Source organism: Anopheles ziemanni, chromosome 2, assembly GCF_943734765.1.
Source record: "Anopheles ziemanni chromosome 2, idAnoZiCoDA_A2_x.2, whole genome shotgun sequence".
NCBI classification, from domain to species: domain Eukaryota; kingdom Metazoa; phylum Arthropoda; class Insecta; order Diptera; family Culicidae; genus Anopheles; species Anopheles ziemanni.
Window position 1 is genome coordinate 17745435 of NC_080705.1, and position 21466 is coordinate 17766900.

The window sequence follows — 21466 nt, forward strand, 5'->3', positions numbered from 1 at the left end:
CCGGTATTAGCGGTTGAGATGCAACGGGAAGTTTATTTCGCCGGACCCGGTTTACGCTGCAAGAGCCCGTGCCCTTGCATGTGTATGTGTGTGTGTGTTTGTGTGTGTGTTAAAGAAACTGCTGTGACCAGTTGACGATTTTGTGAAACATGCCGGAAGAAAATGGCCGCATCGAAGGAAGTAAGTTGTCAGTTTTGAAAAGAAGGAAAATGTGAAGCTAACCCTTTGCAGATGTAGAGTCAATAAAGGAAAGGTAAGTTCGTGCTGTAGCAACCGAGCTGCGGGTGATGATCAGCTCTCTGGTGAGCTCTTCCAGCACGGAGGGGAGAGCCTAGCTCGAGTGCTTCATTTGGTGATCGGCAAAGTTTGGGAGATGGAAGAACTACCCCAGGACTGGATGACCGGTGTCGTTGTACCGGTCTTCAAAAAAGGGGATAGGTTGGACTGCGAGAACTACCGTGGCATTACCATACCAAATGCCGCCTATAAGATCTTCTCTCAACTTTTGCTCCACCGGTTGCTGCCCCTGGCCGAAAACTTTGTTGGGGAGTATCAAGCCGGCTTCATGGATGGACGCTCGACAACTGACCAGCTGTTTACGCTCCGGCAGATTTTACAAAAATGCCGTGAGTATAACTGCAGAACACATCACGTCTTCATTGACTTCAAGGCGGCCTATGACAGCATTGACCGGCAACAGCTGTGGATGCTGATGAAGGAGTTTCAGTTTCCGAACAAGCTGATCAGGCTGTGTAGGGCGACTATGGGCAATGTGATGTGTTCTGTAAGGGTCGGTGGTGTCGCGTCCGCTCAGTTTTGCTTCCCAGAGAGGGCTGAGGCAAGGGGATAGCCTTTCATGTATCCTGTTCAACGTGGCCTTAGAAGGTGTGATAAGGCGAGTAGGCATCGACACGCGAGGTACCATCTTCTGGCGCTCAATTCAACTCCTGGGCTACGCGGACGACATTGACATTGTTGCGATCAACAAGAGGACGGTTGCGGAAACGTATGCTGGACTTAAGTCAGAAGCTCAGCGAGTTGGACTCCAGATCAACACGTCAAAGACAAAATACATGCAAGGATTAGGGTCTAGGGATAACACCCCAGATACCTTTCCCGGCATCACCTTGGATAACGACACTCTGGAGGAGGTGGACTCATTCGTATACCTTGGATCCCAAGTCACATGTGACTCGGACACATCCTTGGAAATTCGGAGGCGCATCCTCGCTGGAAATCGCACCTTCTGTAGTCTACGTAAGTGGCTGCGATCTGGTCGTGTCTCCAGGCGAACAAAATTGACGCTCTACCGGACTCTAATAAGGCCCGTTGTGCTCTACGGACATGAGACATGGACCTTACTGGAAGGCGATCTGCGCGCACTTGGCGTTTTTGAACGCAAGGTGCTACGTTCGATCTTCGGAGGGGTGCGGGACGCGGACGGCGCTTGGAGAAGGCGGTGGAATGATGAGCTGTACGAGCTGCTAGGTGATCCCCCAATTGGTGTCCTGGTAAAAATCGGGAGACTAAGATGGCTGGGACATATAGCGAGGAGGCCTGTTAGCTATCCAGCCAGGGAGGTCATCGAAAAGGACCCAACAGGCACGCGCAGGAGAGGGGCGCAGCGAGTACGATGGCTTGACCAGGTCGAGGCAGACTTGCGGAGGATCGGTGTTTCGAGTTGGAGATCTGCAGCACAGGACCGGGCGTTATGGCGCAACATTTTGTTCACGGCACGAGTCGACCGACGGCTCTAGTCCGTTATATATATATATATAAGTTCGTGCTGTAATGTGGAAGAAAATTATATGGTATGAACAAGATTGCCATGCAAAATCTGAGGATAACTCGCAATCATTAGTTTGTATGTAAATGTGTATGCTTATCCAAATTTGCTGACGATAAAACGATTACCGAACGTACAAACAAACATCCTAAAGTAGTTGATGCCATAAAAATTGAAAACCTCCTGACCTTCTCATTCTTCCTTTGAACGGCATGACATTTAGTGCTTTTCTTTAAAACTTTCACGGTGCGGCGAAAAATGAATGTAATGTCCTATGGTCCTTGAAGTGTAGGGGGAGTCGCTGTAGTTGAATGAAAAGAAATTCATCGTGACTCTTTTTATCCGAGACGATGGAGAACCGGTCAAACAACGAGAGGATGGGGGAGGGAAAAAAGGGGATCGGAAGAGGGACAGCAGTCAACTTTGCGAGACTGAACCAACCGATCCGATCACTAAACGAAACGGGTCGGAAAAGGTCTCGACTCGATTCACCTAGAGGGAGGATAGTTTTCCGAAAATATTGTCTGAACGATGAATTATCCTCTAAAGGAATAGAAACCACCACAATTGAGCAAGAGTAAGTAAAACATACAGCTTTTCAAGTAAGTTCGCTACGATGGCTGTGATTTGACCTTGTTTTTCGATGAACAAGGAGGCACAAGATCTCCTACAGAAGATCGTTCCTTCCGGATGGAACCGAGGCGGGAAAAGGAGGAGATGCGGGCTCGACTGTTGCGCACGGGCGAATGCACTTCGACTGCATCGGTATCCACTCGATCTTCAACGAGGGAGAGCAACAAGCTGCATTGAGCTGTCCGCCGAACGCTCGCTGCGCCGGATACCGGTCGGCGGCCTCTTTATCCCCCCTGCCCGCCTCATCCCCCTACCCGCGGCCCTTGACTTGAGTGAAGGCCCTTTAGGGCCCACCGCCCGTTTGCGTTCGCAAAAGCGGTTGACCTCTCTCTTCTCCTTCGGACAGACAGACCGAAAGATGATGCACAAGTGGTGAGTCTCGCCCGCGAAAAAGGGTAGCACCGAAAAAGGGGGAAAAAAGAGGAATTGCTCAAACGGCAAGAGCGACTGCTCGTTGGGGAAGAGCTCTTCGTCGTAAAAGCCGGTTTTTGAAGCCGTCGGCGGAGGAGCATATATTCAGGTTCGCCCGGCGACGCATCGACGCGAATGCAACTGCAATCCCGGCGTTTTCCCCGTGATTTGGTGCAGCGTGTGTGTGTGTGTGTGTGCGAGTGCCAATCTGGTAAAAATAATGAACTATCTGCGATGGAGACCGGGAAAAGGGGGTCCCCTTAAATAAGGCACGCATACTAACGGCTAGGAAGAGCAATCGACAAGAAAACTCGATCGAAAAAGAGGCAGTAGGCTGGCTGTTTTCTTTCGATCTTTCGAGCTTGTAAACCGCGGGGGGAAAGCGGTTTTTGAAGGAGAAGGAGGAGTTGAAAAGCGAAAGTGCGTGCCGTCGTCGTGCACGTTCACGGTCGTACGTGTGCGCGAGTGCACTTACCCGTGCCGCCCCAGAAGCAGAACGCGTGAATGTCACGAAGCGAGCTGACCGCGAATCGGTGGATGCGCAAGGCGGAAGGGGGAAAGTTCGCGCCGGTCGAAAAGACATGTCTAACTTTATCACAGGGCATTCATTTTAAATTGTTGATCCTTAGATCCTTTTCAAATATGGCTTTTAAAAACAATCCTTAACTAATCATTCGTTAACTAAAAACTTTACAAAGAAAATTAAAACCAAAACAGGGATGCCTTATAAAAGCGCTGATCCCAGAAATATTCTGTGTAGAATGGCTAAAAATAATTATTAATTACTTTTGCTGTGAACAAGGCATAGGCTTTGTAAAAATAATACTCCGCCCAAAAATAAATCAACAACGCTAAATATTACATGAAATTTGTTCAAACACTGCAGAAGCCATAGATGGATGTATAAATTATTGGAAGCATGTCCCAATATACAAACATTGATCGTTAAAAACAGCATTAAAAATAACGCTCAGAGTTTTACATTTGTACCTTATTTCTATTCTAGAGGAAACAGTGTAAGAGCATAATCAGAGCGAGGATAAGATTACTTCAATTAAAAGCAAACTATATCTTCTAAATTATAAAAACAACCTTACTAAATTAATTGGAACCGTTTGAATGGTTTTTCCTTTAAATCAACGTTGTAGCATTAAGGGCAAAGTTGCGAAATGTTATTTGATATCTGTTTTCTGTCTAAAAATGTAGTCCCTTAGAAAACAAAACTTCTGAATTTGGTCCCTTAGAAAACAGGTTTCGCTTGCTGATCAATATCGTCGTGTTCAATGCAAACATTGTTCCTCGACCGAAAGAAGGGAACTCGAGTGATTATCTGTGCGCAAGAAAATTGTGTTGACTTAACGATACGCATCTCTGGGAACTTGTTTTTCGGACGCATAACAATGTGTGGTTATTCGTCACTCGAAAAACGAAAAAAATACCTTGTGAAAAATAGTGCAACACGCAATCGCTCCTAAACTGGTCCGGGCTGCCTCCTGAGTGGCCACCGGATGGTGCTTCCTTTCCTTCGTCGGCTAGATTATCGTAGATTAGTTTGAGTCAACACTGTTGGGACGGTGGCAAACATCACAAGGGCTTTTGATCTGAAGAGATTTCCCACCGATTCGGAAGACAAATGGAGGATGGGCCAGCTGGAACGGTTTTTGCGACTTCGACGACGACCTTTGTGGATTCGCGAACGCTCCGTGCCGTAACCTTGATGATCGCAGATGGGTTAGCATCTAAGCAGGCACAGCCACCGGGCCATCAACCTCTGACCGAGGCCCGCATCGGGTGCGATTCACCCTTCCGTGCGGCAGTTTGTCTAAATCGCCTAAATCGAGCTTCCCGGGGAAGCAGCTTGGGAGGGGGGAATTATGCACATTATTAGGATGCAAAATTGAACGATCATAAAAACGAACTGGTGGTTCGCCATCCTCCCCGGACACCACCACTGCGTGCACATTCACACAACATTGTGCCCGCGGGGACCGCGCACCGTCGGACAGCAACAACAATTGCCCCCCATGCCGCCGCGTGTTGCTGCAGAACCGGGTTGGTCCCCGGGACGGTCCCGAAAACGGAGGACGCTTGTGCTCGTCCCGTGGTCGTCTTGGCCAGTTGGTGGACGACCAGCACAACGGTCCACCGGACGGTAATTGAGGCGTGTAAAAGCCGTCCGGACCGAACCGAAAACTGGTTATGATAAAGAGGTGCAGTAAGTGCTTCGGCTAAAAATCTTCCCAGAAGATGCTCCCGGCGGTCCGGTAGAGACATAAACGGAAGGAAGAAAGAGGAAACCAAAAAATGAAACCCGTTCAATGAAACGAAAACCCCCTCCTCCGGTCGATGAAAAGTGCATGCTCCGGGTGGTGCAACGCTAAGCACATCCTTTGACGGGATCCTGCTGTAAGCTAACCGAAGAAGCACCGGACACCAGCCTATTTCTAATCTCATGGTCATTTCCCCTTTGCATAGCAATGCATTTTCGTTTTCTGCATTCTAATATCGCACTTTTGAATGGATCATCTTTTGCAGTAGGAAGTTTTGAAAAGGGTCTGGAAGATTGTCGGCTAACGGTGTACCGTTTCGTAGTTTCATGGACAAAGGTGTAGCTTCTGTTCTAGGAAAACATCTTTTTTTCCAATCCGATCCATTTAATTATGTTCTTAACTTTCATCACAATAAGGTTTAGAAGTGCTCGGGGCAAATTGTGGATGCATATCGTTCAGTTTAGGAGAATTTTCCACACGAAACTCGAACTATCATGATCCACAAGGGATGCTCGAACAAGAGCGGGTCGGTTATCTAGCGAAAATATATATTCGGTATTAAGAAGAAGAGGTTGGCAAAGTTGTGCTAGTGAAACATCAAGGATAGTGTCCAAGAATGTTTTGAAACTAAGTGTAATTTTGGTATATTGTTCATGCACAAATTAGTCAGTAAACATCTTTCAAACAGGAGAGGAGTTTGTTTGTTGAAGCAACGATTAACATGTGCAAATAAATTAAATTTATTCGGAGCACAGATAACACAACTTAAAACACTAAATATAATTTATAAAAATTCCCCCGGACTATGCGTATCGACAAGAGATGCACGGAAAAGTAGGGCAAAGGTAGATCGGCGAATAATATTTTTGGTAACAAGGATAAAGTTTCTGTGAATATTTACCCGAAAAGTAATACTAGTGTTATGTGGTGCAAATAATAAGCATGTTTTACTATTACAACAATAGTAGTGATGAACATTACATGAATGAATTTAATTCAATAAATTAGGAACAAATAAATTCGGTCACACAAATTTAAACCCAATTCATTGAGAAGGTAAAAATAATAATAATAATAATAATAATAACATTAATCATAATAATAATAATAATAAAAATTATAATTATAAAAGTAATAAAATAAGAGTAAAATTTCACAGCAAAAATCCTAAACGTTTGTAGGCTTTTATTTGTTGAAGTGATGCTAAGCATTGTAAAATAAATTTCATAAATTCTGAACACTTCTTTAACGCTTTCCGAAAAGATTTTACTGCATTATCTACGAAATTAAAAAAAAAATGTCTTGGGTTCTTTGTCCTTTATATTCATTACTTAGACTAAATGTATTTACTTAATTGTGGGCCTCATTAGAAAGCCATCCGAAGACCCTTGAGTCAAACCCAACGGGTGCACTTTTCCCTGTTGACATCTTTTAAACAAACTCTGTACTTTTAACAGGGATGAGTAAGGATAGGTATTCTGTACCGCAACGAGTTGGCGCTGCCCATTTTGTTCAGCCATCCTTGCGCCATCGTTGGTCCACATCCTTCGCCATAGCCAGAGGTGGTGCATCTTCAAAATATGACGTTAACGAACGATCGGATGCATAGTGACGGTTCGGTACCATAAAAGCCAGCTTCATTAAATCACAGCCCGTTTCGTAGTCGTCGTTAGGTCCGATCACCGAGCGTCACAGGACCGACGTTTGGACTTGCAGAAACGGTGAAGTGAAAACGGGTGGTTAGAAGGTGGTAGAGAGTTGCAGTTAGGAGAAGTCATGGTCGGGAGTTTGGGAGGAGTGGAATCGAGAAATTCGGGATCGGTGACGGGAAGCTGGCAGTCCCCCGGGGGATGGGGACTGTGGATGGCTCCCATGTGCGTAGCTACGATACACACACCGGCCGCCGCCACCGTCTCTCGCCGTCGGTTTAGGGCCCTTGTGGCTGTAGTTGTAGGATGCAACCCCGCCGCACAGATGCACCGCGGGAGGAAGGGTGCAAGGAGGGTTTCCATTTGCTTTTATTTTTGCACACATTCTCAGGAGTTGAACGACCTTTACGCCGACCGGTGCGGGGATTAAAATCATTTCGCTCCGGTTGCAGGGCCATTCACGCGCGCGCGCGCGCCTATCTGCGTTCTCTCTGCCGTTGGTCTTCGCCGAGTCCCCGGGGACTCGCCGAGTTCTATGCATTTCTATCAATTCGCATTCCCATTCTCTTACTCTCTCCGTCTCTCTCACTCTCACGCGCGCGAGCTGTCTCACTATGGGCCCTTTTCCGAGTGGCACCGCCTCGGATCGCCTTTGTGTCGTTACTTCGGAACCTAAGCCCTTCGCCTCCGGGTCCCGTACGCGTTCCCGGGTCTCGTCCCCCTGGTCCAGGCACTACGACGGTGGGTCCCTTTTCTTCTGCCCAGCAGCCATCCTGAACCTGTGCCCTCGGTCTGCTTCTTGGGCCTCTTCCTAACACATTTACTATCCCGAACTTATCCCGCTCTTCCAACTGATGCGCGCTTCATTCGTATCTTCTTCCTTTGCAGACTTCCGCCTGATCGCCAACACCGCTGGAGGCTGGAGTAAATGATGAGGGGGGAAGGAATGGAGGAGCTTGCTTGGTCTACCGATGCCGATCGAAAAGGAGCTGCAGCATAACCGTAGATCTTTGGACCGGACTGTAACCAGAGTGAGGTGTGTGTGTATGCGGCATACATCTTCCTCTTCTCTCCGTCCCACGAAGAACGATCTCGGGGATCCGACGTCTCGAATCTCCTCTTCGTTATCCCGTGGGAGGTGTGAGGGGAGAGCGCACATCGCCCACCACCTCCACCGCACTCCGCAGGTGAAGGAAGGATAGAAGGTTCGATGATTTGTGGCCGAAACCCGTTGGACAGACACACACACAGACACACACACGGACACACGCCACCATCGGAGGAAGGATTATCGTTCGCATGGTGGAGCCATGGTTTACATGTCCACACGAGAAGATGCTGGGACAAGCAGGCGAAGACAATAATCCGTACAGGAATCAGGAAAAGGAACTCTCCACAAGGGAAAATAAAAGAATAAAACATTGTACGGAAATGGTAAAAACCGAGAGGGGGTGGAAAGTAAGAAAGAATCATCCATCAGCAGAATGAATCGAAAACAGTAGATCGCTTCCCGGTGTGGAAGACTCTTCCTCCAAAATGGGAACAACGGGGGTGAGTGGTGACTACGTTGGCTTCCGAGTCCTTCCCCGAGATCCTCCGACATGGGGACACACGACGACGGGGAAAGATCAAAAGGACGATCCGCGTGGACCTCATCTTTGCCCGGTGACAACAACCCCCGCCGGTCCATCCAGGTTGGGGGCAATCGCTGTAAACTGACGACGGGTTCCCACCGGGAACCGTGTAATCCCTTTCCCAGGCGTGCTGACCTCCGCAATGTCGACGACGACGACGACGACGAGTACACACATTTCCCGAGCCGATGACCGCCGACAATGGGATTTGCATCGATCAACCGAAGGACAAGCGATTCGTGTTTTTATTCGAAACTTTATTGGACGGGGAAACACTCGGTATGTGTCCAGTACGAAACCGACTACGACGACGGAGGCAACGTCCCTGGAGGTGCATAATTTCTCCCACGGTATGCGGGGGTGAATGTCCGTCCGAGCTGGAGCTGCCGGGCTCGGAAGACAGGAAGACAGGGCAGGGACGTTTGTTGCTACATGCAGTCTACAAATACTGCCTACGATAGGAATCGTGGCCGTCGGATGTAAGCTCTCGTGTTCCGATGCTTGGCAGCATCGAAAACTATCGGTATGAGCGGCAGTAAATCGTCCGATAGACAAATGCTGCGACATCATCCATCGATGTGCGCTGTGGTGAATGGACTCTCGTTACATCGACATTCTGTTCCGACACGATAAGCCTCCTCGACACCAGAAGAGTCTGGGATTGGCTTACCGATCGAATACGCTTTCCAAGCGGTGTGGGTTAAGGTGCTCAAATTTTATAGCCGTTCGTAAAATGGACCAGGGAATGAGATAAATTAATAATGTGCTGTGTATATACCTGGCCGTTTCCATCAGGAGAGGTGAGGGTTATAAAAATTAAGAGACTGAGATGATCGTCTCGTTTGGGACCAGTCCAAACGGTTTCTTCTTTTTTCCACCCAGCCCCTGAAGTAGGGAGATTCTTAATTCGGGTATTAGCATGGAATTTTATCGATTTCATGGCCAGCTACATGATAAAATTATTGTGAACATTAATTGCTGTACGGTGCGGAGTTTACTATCGAAAAGCGATAACATGAGACGATCGAGTGAGCGGCGATCGTAAAACGAGGCACAATTAATTTGCAAATTGCATGTATCAAATGTGAACTAAAGCTCAATTCTCAGAACAGGTTTGACCATCGAGATAAAGATTGTAAGAAATATTAAACTTAGCAGGCGTCCGTTACTATTTTATTTCATATGACCGTTAGATGACAACGACCACACTCGGACCTCAAAACGCTACAGGAAGAGTGGGTTGTAGAATAAAGAAACTGGCTGGTACGAGTAGGCGAGGAAAAACTGCACAACATAACCGCCGACCACGGATAACCGAACATGTTTCTAATCCCCAACACCCTACACTGGGTTTGGGGCATCAGCATATGCCGGTGGGAAAGGAAGGCACGGGACACCCACATGCAACTAGGACCCCCGTAACACAACCCCCGTGCGGCGATCACAATACCACAAACCCTGCGGTCTGCTCCCACAGCCCGCTCGTCCGCTAACGACGAGAGAAATGATCCCGTCTGACGCGCTGCCACAGGAGACGACCATCGTCGTGGCGAATATATGTATGCAGTTCAATGGACGAGGCTCATGTTGTGCAGATAAGAACACGAGATCCGGGGACGGGGCAGCGCGTGGGATGATGGGGGAGCAGCACGGTAGTAAACCACGGAAAATACCTGTTCTGTCCTGTAGCATGGTTTTAGTGCAGAGGCACTCCAATGCGTTGGAGGGTTCGTATCACCACCATCCACTCGGTGATGCTTGTGAACTATGATGCCAGGATGGGACAGGTCATTATCCGTTTTTTCCCCGCAATGAAATGTGACGGGTTTTTCTAAGCGGAGCCTTAGAGTCTCTTTCGTCTGATAATGGGAATGGATTGAAAAAGGATCGTTGTATTTATGCTATAATCAATACAGCGCAGGAAATCGAAGAAACATTTATTTTTATTCTAACAGATTACAGCTAATCCGAAATCAATTTGTATAGGTGAGCCTTTGGTCTAGCTTTTGTTCTGTCGAGTCAAAACTTCGGGGAAGAATCAACAATTCAATTTGAAAAAGTTCCATAATGCAACAGCTCATAAGTTGAGAGAATCCGCAAATATTTTTATATTTCGTGCTTGTTAGGAATAATAATTAAACGTTTCTTAAAAACTTGGGATGTTCATCTTCCTTACTCTTGAGATGTCCGAAAGCCCTGAGAAATAAGGTTGTACTTTACAGTAAAATACCATTAATATGAATACAAATTCGGTTCCAACATTATGCAAACATCCTTCAAAGATTAGAAGTTTTCTCCAGCAGTAAAGTGATATATTTCGACCAAGTTGTGCTCTTCCTAACAATCTTACGATTACTTGAAATGTGTGTTGAAATGTTTATTATCAATTACTTGATATAATAAATGTACTATTCATCAATTATGTGAGCTATCGCTTCCGCGCAGGAAGGATGCATTACATTGTTTTGATTAGAATTAATACTCGTTGAATAACGTACCACCCGTTCGATCGGTTCGGTATTAAATCATCCATCATTTATGTATTTGGTGTTTCCTTTTATTTTACCTCGAACTTAGATTCGAATGGAATAAAAGCGGTTTCTTTCGGGTACGAGCCTTCGTTCCGGAATTGCACACTGATTACGACGATCTGCGTGTATTCGTCACCACCATCATCTCGTCATCTCTTCGCTATCACCGCAAAAAAAAGAAAGGACGCTCCGTGCAACCGCGACTGCACCGAACTGCACTCAATGAACCGTGCACTCTGTCCTTCCGGCGTTTTGGCCTTTCTGTTTCTCGCTCACGCCTTCGAGGCCACCTTCCAAAACGCATCTGTGTGTTCTGTCCCACCGCGTTGCAACTTCACTCTTCGTTTCAAACGGTTTAATTCTGCCTTTGGCGTCGCGATCGCGCCATCCATTGTCTCTGTTCCTCCAAAATGCATTCGGAATTAGCTAACGGTGGAAGTATGGAGGACGACGATCCGCAATGGTGCAAGGGTATGGGATCACGGTGGTGATGGTAGCGGTGGATGCATTTTCAAATACGCGCGCGATTCGCGGGAGTTCATTAAACTCATTCCGGTCGCGTCTTTTTTTTTCTACGTTCTGTTCCGCCACGGGGAGAACAAAGCGACAAGCAGTAAAGTGAGCGAACTTTCGCGCGAAGATGCCTGACCAGCGTGGTGTGATAGTATAAATGGTGCAAACAACATTAAAACGACCGATTTGGTTCCACTTACGGGAACTTTGCGTGACACGGCCTACTGGGGGAGTAATTTCTTAACACCGAAAGAAATTTTTATTTGAAACGACTTTAGGCTCTGGTTTGTCCAAAATTTATTGCATCTATATTTTAGCATTTTATTGATTTTATCCTGCAAACATTGTAAATAACTTTTTGCTGCTTTGGAAAATATAAGGATTTTTCTCATGTACACCGTCCCCTCCGGTTTTACGCTTCGTAACGCAATAATTGTTCCCAAACGTATGACCCTTTTCGGTGGCAGAGGAGAGAGAAAAAAAGCATACGGCTTGGCGTAATTGCAATTTATAATTATTTTCTCTCGAACCGAGCACCGAGGGGTGCAGCAGAATACAACACCACAAGTTCTGCGTATGTTATGCGAAAATGGTGCACCATGATGGACACTGTATTCCGCAACGGTCGCTATTTAACGACAAACAAAATAACGTGCGTGATCAACAGCTATAATCATTATGTCTTGAGCCGCCGTGTTTGACACAAATGTAAGTTGATAAAATAAACATAATAATACTGTCTGCATACGTTTAATTGTTAAATTAAATTAGTAACAGGCTTAAAAGTATGTTAAAAATGGAAAGCTATGCTGTTAAAGTAATTCCTCACATGTGTTTAGCTGCGATGGTACATTCCATTTGCAATTTCTTAAAAGGAATGGAAGGTGCGATATAAGCCATTCCATTACGTCTTACAAGGTTAATTTTCGTCACACGGGGTTGATTCCAAGTGTTACAGACAGCGTCAAAAAGGTTGGTTGCTGGTGCAGCTACAAGCCAGTAGTTTATGCAAATCCATGCATTTTCCAGCTTTGAGCAAAGGATTTAGTTCAGCCCTTGTTGGACATTACTTAACGCACGGTCGTAATATTTGCAAACCCACAGCTTCACAGTGGAGACGTGTATTTAATGCAAAGTAGATTACTATCTATGCTCCGGAAGATTCAATTGGAAAATGTGATCCGGTCGTTTAGATATGTTCCCCTTAGATCGTGTACATGGTACAAGCAGCTTTGGTGCCGTCTTACGGATAGTAACGGTAGGTTTTACCGTTCAACCGAACACGTACCTTTCTCTTTTCGGTCGTGGGGGTAAAACGATGGATCTGGATTAAGCGTCTGCCAAGATTAATCCCGTTGGATGAGGGATACGAATGCTTAATTAACGTTCCCAGCGGATCATGTTATACGGTGGCACCCACTGTGTGACCCTCAGGTTGCTTTACATCGGTACGATGGTTTAAGGAAGAGTCGAACAGTGCGACAATCAGCCATCTTAACGATTTATTTTATTTATGCGCAGACCCCTTTCCAGCAGCTGCCATTTTACTAGATGGTAACGTTAGCGTGTAAAAGTGAAAGGAAAATTCGTTTGCAATGCATTCTGCAACTAGGTCATCCGTTTTTTTTAAATCCATACATATTTTTTGCAATCGATTGCAACGGAGTTTGTTGTTGTGCTAGCCTTGGTCATGTCCATGCATGGTGAAAAATAAAGTGTAGTGTTAGGAGAAAGTAGATTTATTGTGACAAATTATCCTAAATGGACACCACTGCCGAAAAGAAATATAATCGTACCAACTATTCGGTCCACCGGTGGCAGCACGAAGGGTTCGTACACACGTAGTACAGTCTCATTTCTTCTTCTGCTCGTCGCGTTTGGGCCTGGAAGAAAACGGCCTCTCGGTGGGAGCACTTCGGACACGCATGTTCTTCTGTGCGTGGTAATGTAGGATCCGATATAACATCCGGTACAATGTGTGTCAACTCGCTGTGATCGGAAAGCGAATCGGAGACATTAGTAAAACCGGCCTATTGCTGGCAACTACCTAACGTTACTCACTCAATTTCGTGCATAATTTTGTTCACGTAGATGCAGTTCGAATCAGCTTCCTGCTTGTAGTCACAATTGCGACATGCATAGAGCAGAATTTTGTTTTCTTTATCCTCCTTGGGGTACAGCATGTTGTTGCTAGAATGGCAAATGGAATGATTTGTTAAGTGCGAGCGGAAGCAGTAAAACACAGCAGCAATCTTACCATTCCTGACAGAACCGGATTCCCACAAAACCTGGGCCATCGTCGTGAGCCGCGTCATAAGCCATTATTAATTATATTCACAACTAAAAACGTAAAACCGGGTAAATTTATCAATGCGTCGTATAAACAACAACAATTTTGTTAAATGCCGCGAAATGACAGTTGTCAACCTTCCGACTTTCCGACAAACGTCGGAGACATCTTGAAATATTTACCAAATTAAACCTGCCGAGATAAAATTATACCAGCCAGGAAAAACCAGTATATCCAAAACGACTAACATAAATCTTAATAATCATTAGCCATGATTTCTAAAACAGCTGCACGTTTCTTTATTCTTTAAATTTGGTTGAATGTACAAAAGTAATCCCGATGAAATATTTGCTAAGTGAGAAAGTGAAATATTTCTAAAGTGAGAAAGAGAAATATTTCACTCATGTTTATATTTTTCTCGAACTATCTAGATCTCACGAGGTTTTGTTTTGATTTGTTTAGAAGTCGAAATCGGAATTCATTTGCGGAAAAGTAGTTGATATTGCACGTTGAAAATGGACAGTGGTAACGATCCAAATCAGCCACGGCAACCCCGTAATCTGCAGGTATGTAGGCGGATAAAGTGCTACTGAAACAGTTCATTTTTTCACGAAAGTTCTTCATCAAGGGTCTGCTTAAATTCGCGATGGAAGCCACAAAGGATGAAGATGCACCACAAGAATCGCATTTCGCTCAAATGGACGAGGAAAGGCGACGATTCCTGGAGGAAGCTTTGAAATCACTCACCGTCGATGTGGTGCGAGAGTTGGAAAAGGCCATGAAAGTGCTGCTAGATCCGGAGTCGGATGATGAAGCCAAGGCCGAGTCAATCGAGATTGTAATCGACTACGTGCAGGACATCGATACTGCGAACGATTTCTTCAAAGTGGGAGGATTTGTTATTGTTAAACCGGGCCTCGAATCATCGAGTGCGGCAGTGCGGGCTGGCACTCTTCGGTTGGTAGGAGAACTGGCACAAAACAATCCATTCTGCCAGCAGCATTTGCTGGAGCTAAATATTCTGCCAAAGTTAACCGAGCTGCTCACCGATGAACCGGCTGTGGCACAACAGGCCATGCACGCGGTATCCTGTATGGTTCGACACTATGAACCGTGCCTGGCTGCCTTCATTGACATCGGAGGATTGGAGTGCATTTTGGGGTGCATACAAACAGACAACGAGAAGTTGCGCATAAAATCGTCATTCTTGATGTCGAACCTGTGCACGGAGTTCGAACCGGTGCGGGATGAGTTCATCAAGCTGAACGCCGTCGAGCGAGTGATGGCCGCGGTGAAACCGTCGAAGGAGTACGATGCAAAGTTAGAAACGGCATTGTCGACATTACGTGTTCTAACGGAGAGTAAAGAAGGTATTCGAAGGTGTCGAGATGGAAGCATGAAGCAGAAACTGCAAACTATAGTTAAACTGAACGCTGGAAAAGAAGAATGTCAGGTTGGTAGAATCATCTACGGAATCGAGTGTGTACATTATTAACTTCCTTTTTCTTTCAACAGGAACAATTGGAGTATGCCCAGACGTTACTGAAACGGTGTTTCTCTGAGGAAAATGATGGAACTGATCGCTAACAACAGTGACTTACAAACTAAGTTGTTTTATTCGAATGTTTTGCTCAGAAATCATAGCTGTTCCGGAATAACAAAAAGCGTTTGTTGCACATGATCACGTCATTAACAATAAATAACAAGTGAATTGATTTACGTACACTTTACATTTGTTCCATTTTCCCGATACGACCGAAATCCATTACCTTTAGCCTACATTTTACTCGAGCTACCCGGAAAATATCGTAAGGTGTCTTGTAATTTACTCCTTGGGACGAAATATGGAGCATTTCTGCGTGAGACGCGCAATATATAGTCTATGGAACGAGCAGCAAGAAGAAAAACATTACGTTTCACGAATACTGCGAAATTGCTGTTCGCAACCATTGAAATCTTCCGAAGCAGCACGTATTTGGGTTTTTGCGTCTGGGGCGTGTTTTTGTTGTTTGCGGCTATACTACGTTCCACACCGTCGCTGACGATATTTACCCACATTTCCCATTTATTCCGCATTCGACCAAACGTTTCGTTTACGTTTTTACACGAAAAACATTGATCGCTTTAGCATTGTCCCCGTTCAGTCACGGGGGCGGTGGGTGTCCGTCGGGCATGCGATGCGATTTGGTTTACTGATCTGTTTACTTAATCTTTGAACCCGCAAACGAGAACGATGGATCATCTGATTTCGTTCCATATTTTGCGCTCGTGTCACGTGTGAAAAAGGCGGCAAGACGGCAGACACCAGAGAAGAAGGAAAAACAAAATCCCAAAAGGTGGTGTGTCTTTGTACCGCGTTGGAAGGGGGTATTGGCCAGCCGGCTGACATGTGAAGGTACCCCAGTAGTGTAGAAAACGTTCTTTTGGAATCCGTTGCTTCCGGTCGCCATTAACCGGACGCTTTCCACTTCGACGACGGAAAGTTCAAGGTTCTTCTTTATTGAAACGAGAAACGGCAAGCCCACAACAGGTCTTATCGTACGCAAAAAAGTGTAAAATAAAAATCGGTTCAAGTTCAAGAGCTCCCATTGTTGTGGATGGACAGCTGGTTCAAGGTTCACATCCGTTTTATGGGTCCGTTGTACAGGGTACCAGGCGCCTCCATAGGAAAATGTGACTCTCAGTTGAAAAAGGATTTATTTATTTTAAACATAATGAAATAAAACTGTTGAATCTAAATGAATAAATTACGCGTATGAATTTTTGCTGAAATAAAATTAATATGTCATCATAACAATTGCGGCGCGTTTGAATTCTCAGAAATGCTTATTACGATGCGAGATCAGAACGTTTTTCCAACCTTTTTTGTTTTATTTTCTTCCGAATGACTAGACAATAAAATGTAAATTCGACGGTGCAAATCAATGTAATATTTTCCGTTGAAATATTGAAATAAGGAAACTACAATGTAAAAATGTGTTTTGTAGAATAGAATACAACGTACAAAAGAAGGCCAGAATAACAACAATGGAGTTCAAACCATCCCACATGGCGTGGGGTGACAATGCGACATGTCGGTTCAGGGATAGACATGCTGACTCTTCGGTTACCAGCGTTTCCTTTATGGGAGGAAAATACGCCAAATTGGCAGAGATGCGATGTACAAACACATCGGTAATATTTTAAACGAGACGCAGGTGAACCAAAGTTGTTTGGTGTGCGTGAATTTGCATTTGCTTCTGCATCTCCTCTATTTACCTTGTGGCCATTTACTTTTCCCTTGCCTCGCCCGTCTGTACCACCATCGTTACCATCTTAAGAAGACTCGATCAGGGCACGCAGACACGCTTCCCCACGACGATCCCGCCGCTTGGTTCTGCCGGTGGCGTTGTTTTAGTTTTATGTTTTTCGCGAAACAACCCCACTAGCGATCTGTTTGCTTATTAATTACGCTTTGCTTCTTTAGGGTCGCGAATACAGGAAGGGATTTTCCGCTGAGCGTCAGGAACATACTTATACCAGCGGAGGTCCACACTGCTCAGTCGATCACCGACTTCCAATCGGGAAGGAAAAGCAATCAACAGCACCAGAGAGCCAGCTCCCTCGGCAAGCAGAGGGCTGTGGACAAGACAAAGAAAGTCAGGAAGTTCGTTTACCACTGGAGAACTACAAGTGAACTTTAGTGACTTTAGTGCAGCGGATCAAACGAGAACTCAAGTGGAAGAAAACACGATATCTTAGATATGAACATTTGTCCACATTTGATAAGTTGTGGTGAGAGTGGAGTTTGGTGAAAAAACTAAAACACTACTGGATTTATTGAACGTTGAACGAAAAGAAACACTAGACCCAAAGATACTGTGCGTAGTTTTGTGAACTCCTGTTGAAGCCGGCGAAGAGAAGCAAACACAAGTCCCGCATTTAAACCTTCATTGGTGCATCCCCCCAGTAATAAAGTAAGTATAATTTGGTAACTTCCTTTACTTTTTATCTTTTGTTCGACGTGCGGTTGATTGACAGACGGCATGTCTCGTTAAGGCTATTTTTGGCAAACTGCTTTCGGAGAACTTCGAAGAAGGTAACGCGTTCCATGTGGGAAATGGTGCCATTGAACTTGGTCCCCCTTTTTCTCGAGACAAGTATTACCTGAGGGTGATACATTTTGAATGATTCTAGCATTCTTGACGGCAGGAAGTAATGGGATTTTTCCCTGAGCAGGAAAGCCAAACCATTGGCCACTAATTGATGCGCAGTTCTTCTTATATGGCACATTTATTTATTTTTTTATATTTCGAAATAACCTCCCATGGACACTGAATGGTCATGATTGTACCGATTTGTACAGAATGGTGTCAACGGAATTGCGGAAAACGTAGAAACCTATCATGGGCCATGGTGAGGATTATCATATGGCACCACGTGGTTGCGTGTCACACTTTTTGAAACGCAGCAAACGTGGGACAATCCTATTTATCTTCATCATGGCTTGCTAGCAATGCAGACATTTACCCATCGTTGGCGTTGTTTATAAAACACCCCCCACGCTGAATGGGCTGGTTGCAAAATTCTCGATGTATTATTGAGGTGCGGAGGGATTTTGTTATGATGCCGATGTTGTTGATGATCATGATGATCGTGATGATGATGATGCGTTGTTGAGAAATTTACGTATTTTCTTTTAAGGTAAAAGAAGACCGTGCACGTGATCAAGACGCATCAGAGCCATGCCTACTGCGTGTTGCAAATAAAGATTACTTTGTTTTCCCGCTGCCCCGATTGTTGGTTGAGGTTTGAATTTGTAGTTTCAGATGTGGTCTTTTCCAAAACGAACTTTTTTGAAACAATCTGTCATATTGCTCGTGAGAGAAAAAATCAAACAGCGAGATGCTACTCGCGAGCGATGCGCAAGAAATATTCTCGCGGAAAAAAATCGAGTTGGAAAACGCGCATTTTCACGAGCACATCTCGGCGAACGAATTTCTCCCCAACAAAAGACGGTAGGAACGCGGTGGTATCTTAGCAGCGCCGAAATAGTTGCGCTCATTCGGTGCCGGTAATTTCTCGGCTCCGCAGTGCCGCAGTTTCGTTCGCGTACGGATTGCTTTTGAAGGCAAAAAAAAAAGGAAAACAGTGATCGCTAGGCAGACAGGAAAACTCTGGTTCCATTGCCTGACGCGCAATATTCATCCGGCGCATCCGGCGATCGCAGCCAACTCGTCGCACAGTTTCCGCTCTTTGTTTAACAACACAAGACCACGGCCATTACGGAGCCAATAAATATCGACCGCTAATTAAGTGTTGCGCGTGTTGCGGGGAAGAAACATTGTGCAGGCGGAAGAAACGACACCGTGTGGAGTGTTGATTTTTGCACGATCAAAGCGACTTGCACTTTGTCGGCAACATTTTGTTTTTCCACCCTCACTGGCACCGGATTCGAACGGGATTCTAAACGGCGTCGAAATGAACAACCGAGGTAAGCAAACAGCTGATGACGGCCTGTGCTATGACGCTTGAGCGGCGTTGTGGTGCTGGATTTGGCGAGGATCGCGCAAAAAAAAAAGGGCCGCAAATCGGTTACGAAATCGTTACGGTGTGTCCGGTGGCAAATGATCCTAACGTAGCTGCTGCGATCGTAATCGCCGTCGGGTACAACGTGCATGGGGATGACCTCCGTCCATTCGCCCATACTTAGCGAAGCCGATTCGACGCGATCTGCAAGGAGGGAGCCGGGGTTGATGATGGTTTATTTTTGTAAATTACGAAAATCCGTCCACACGTCACTCGCGGACGACGGGTGTGTATACAAACGGGAGCGAGGATTACCTTTTTTTTTTATTTGCCGACAAAATACTAACCGGCGAAATCAAACGTTGAACACCAAATGGTTCAGCAAGTTTATGAGAGAACAATATAAGATTCATTAAATGTTAAATATTCCGGAAAAACATATCCTTCTAAAAACACTACTATATCAGTTAATTTACATATAAACTATCTCTTCCTTCGCAGGGCGTATTATCACGATGCCGGCCGAGTGTGCCGCGAACCCGTTGCAGCGGGCCCTTGCGGATGCCATCATCCGCATGGTTTCGATGGACGAGCTACGTATACTGCTCGCTTGCGGAGCGAAGGTGAACGAACAGGTCATCCAGGGCCTCAAGCCACTGCACTACGCCGTCTGGCAGAACAACGAGGCTGCGGTTAATCTGCTGATCGTACGGGGCGCCGACCTAAACGCCATCGATGAGGTCGGCTACAGCGCCCTTCATCTGGCGGCAGAGCATGGGTAAGAAAAAACGGAAGAACTATCTTCATGGAAATCTATAATGTGCCCTTTGCTCTGCTTGTAGATATCTCGAACTCGCAACTCTGCTGTTGGATGCAGGCTGTAAGATAGACTACCGTGCGCCAACGGATGATCCCTACCCCAGGACAACGCTGTGCGATGAACCGCTGCGGCTAGCGCTCCGCAACAAGCACTACCATGTGGCCCGTCTTCTTCTCGATCGGGGAGCCGATCCGAACAAGCGCTACTTCTTCGGCTCCGAAATCAACCTAGCGACGGATGTGGAGAGTCTGGAGCTGCTGCTGACGTACGGTGCCAACACGGAGGCACGTGATCGCTCCGGTATTACACCGCTGATGCGAGCGGTTCGCACGAACGGAAGCGTTGATTCGGTGCTTCTTCTACTGCACTATGGAGCCGATGTTAATGCCATGACGGATGCACGAAATGACTATCGGACCGTTCTTCATTATGCCGTTTTATCAGGTACGATTTCTATATACACAACTTTGTGTTTGCCGTTCAATAAAATAAAGTTTTGTCTTCTGTAGGAAATGCTTCACTTGTGACGTTGCTTTTAAAACAGGGAGCTCGGGTGGATATCCCAGCTCCACTGCCCGAACCGGACCGGCCTAGTCCGCTCGATCTGGCGGTCCTCCGTGGTGATCCAGTGTTGGTGAGAATACTGCTCGAGAATGGGGCCAATGTGAATCGGAGCAGTCCGATCATCGGCTCCCCGTTGCACGTGGCTTGCGCCGATAATATTCCCAACAGAGTGGAAATCATGAAGGTAAAGTGTTATCGATGATTGAACTTTGAATATTTAATCATTAATTATTGTTTTTGTATGTTTATAGATGCTCTTGTTTTACGGCGCTGATCCAAATGTACGAGTTATCGGGGATGTTGCCACCAATGCGATTCTGCGTCCCCCGTTGGCGGAGCTGCTGGCAAGCAATGAAATTGTAACACCCGAGGAACTGCATCTTCTGCTGCGACATGGCGCGAGAGTAAGCATTAGAAAATACGGTACGATTAAACAAATGGAATGATCAATAATCCCCTTTTCGTCCTCCTTACTTTCAGGTTATCCTGAAGACCCAGTATCGCGATCCAGATGGTTTGCTGAATTGCCTCTCCAACTTGCACCACGAATCTCCCGCCTTCCACATCATCCTGGACGCTGCCGAAGAGTTCGACCCTTGCATGATTCGCCGAAATCAACAGCTTACCGATGAACAGCGCGAGGTAATGATCGAGCGTGCCACAGTCCCCCGTAAGCTAAAGTCCCAAATCAGAGCTTACTACCGCCGGCTGTTCGGGCGCAACATCTGTGAGTTCGTACCACCGCTGTTCATACCGGATGAGCTGAAAAGCTACCTTCTTTACGAGCATAGTTTCTAGTCACTCGACAAGAAGATCTGGCTCGATTTGACAGGTAGGGGCGACCGGGTCGAAAGTGC

The 21466-nt window shown here is 45.9% G+C and overlaps 4 protein-coding genes across 4 annotated transcripts; 3 read left to right on the forward strand and 1 right to left on the reverse strand.

Annotated features, from left to right (window-relative positions):
• Positions 1-373: 373 nt before the first annotated feature.
• LOC131293088 (uncharacterized) lies at positions 374-850 on the forward strand. Its single transcript, XM_058321168.1, has one exon. The coding sequence runs from the start codon at positions 374-376 to the stop codon at positions 848-850; it is 477 nt and encodes a 158-aa protein (XP_058177151.1).
• A 10704-nt stretch (positions 851-11554) lies between these two features.
• On the forward strand, positions 11555-21407 carry LOC131281355 (ankyrin-1-like). The gene is made up of 6 exons (XM_058310684.1): positions 11555-11570; positions 19727-20003; positions 20068-20489; positions 20555-20793; positions 20861-21013; positions 21090-21407. Exons 1-6 carry the CDS (start codon positions 11555-11557, stop codon positions 21405-21407), a joined length of 1425 nt encoding a protein of 474 aa, XP_058166667.1.
• Positions 13159-13825, reverse strand: LOC131281375 (DNA-directed RNA polymerase II subunit RPB9). Its single transcript, XM_058310706.1, has 3 exons — positions 13685-13825; positions 13489-13617; positions 13159-13416 (listed from the first exon to the last, which is right to left on the reverse strand). Exons 1-3 carry the CDS (start codon positions 13747-13749, stop codon positions 13227-13229), a joined length of 384 nt encoding a protein of 127 aa, XP_058166689.1. The 5' UTR covers positions 13750-13825; the 3' UTR covers positions 13159-13226.
• Positions 14181-15362, forward strand: LOC131281365 (hsp70-binding protein 1). The gene is made up of 3 exons (XM_058310695.1): positions 14181-14283; positions 14346-15170; positions 15233-15362. The coding sequence occupies exons 1-3, from the start codon at positions 14233-14235 to the stop codon at positions 15302-15304; spliced, it is 948 nt and encodes a 315-aa protein (XP_058166678.1). The 5' UTR covers positions 14181-14232; the 3' UTR covers positions 15305-15362.
• Positions 21408-21466: the final 59 nt, after the last annotated feature.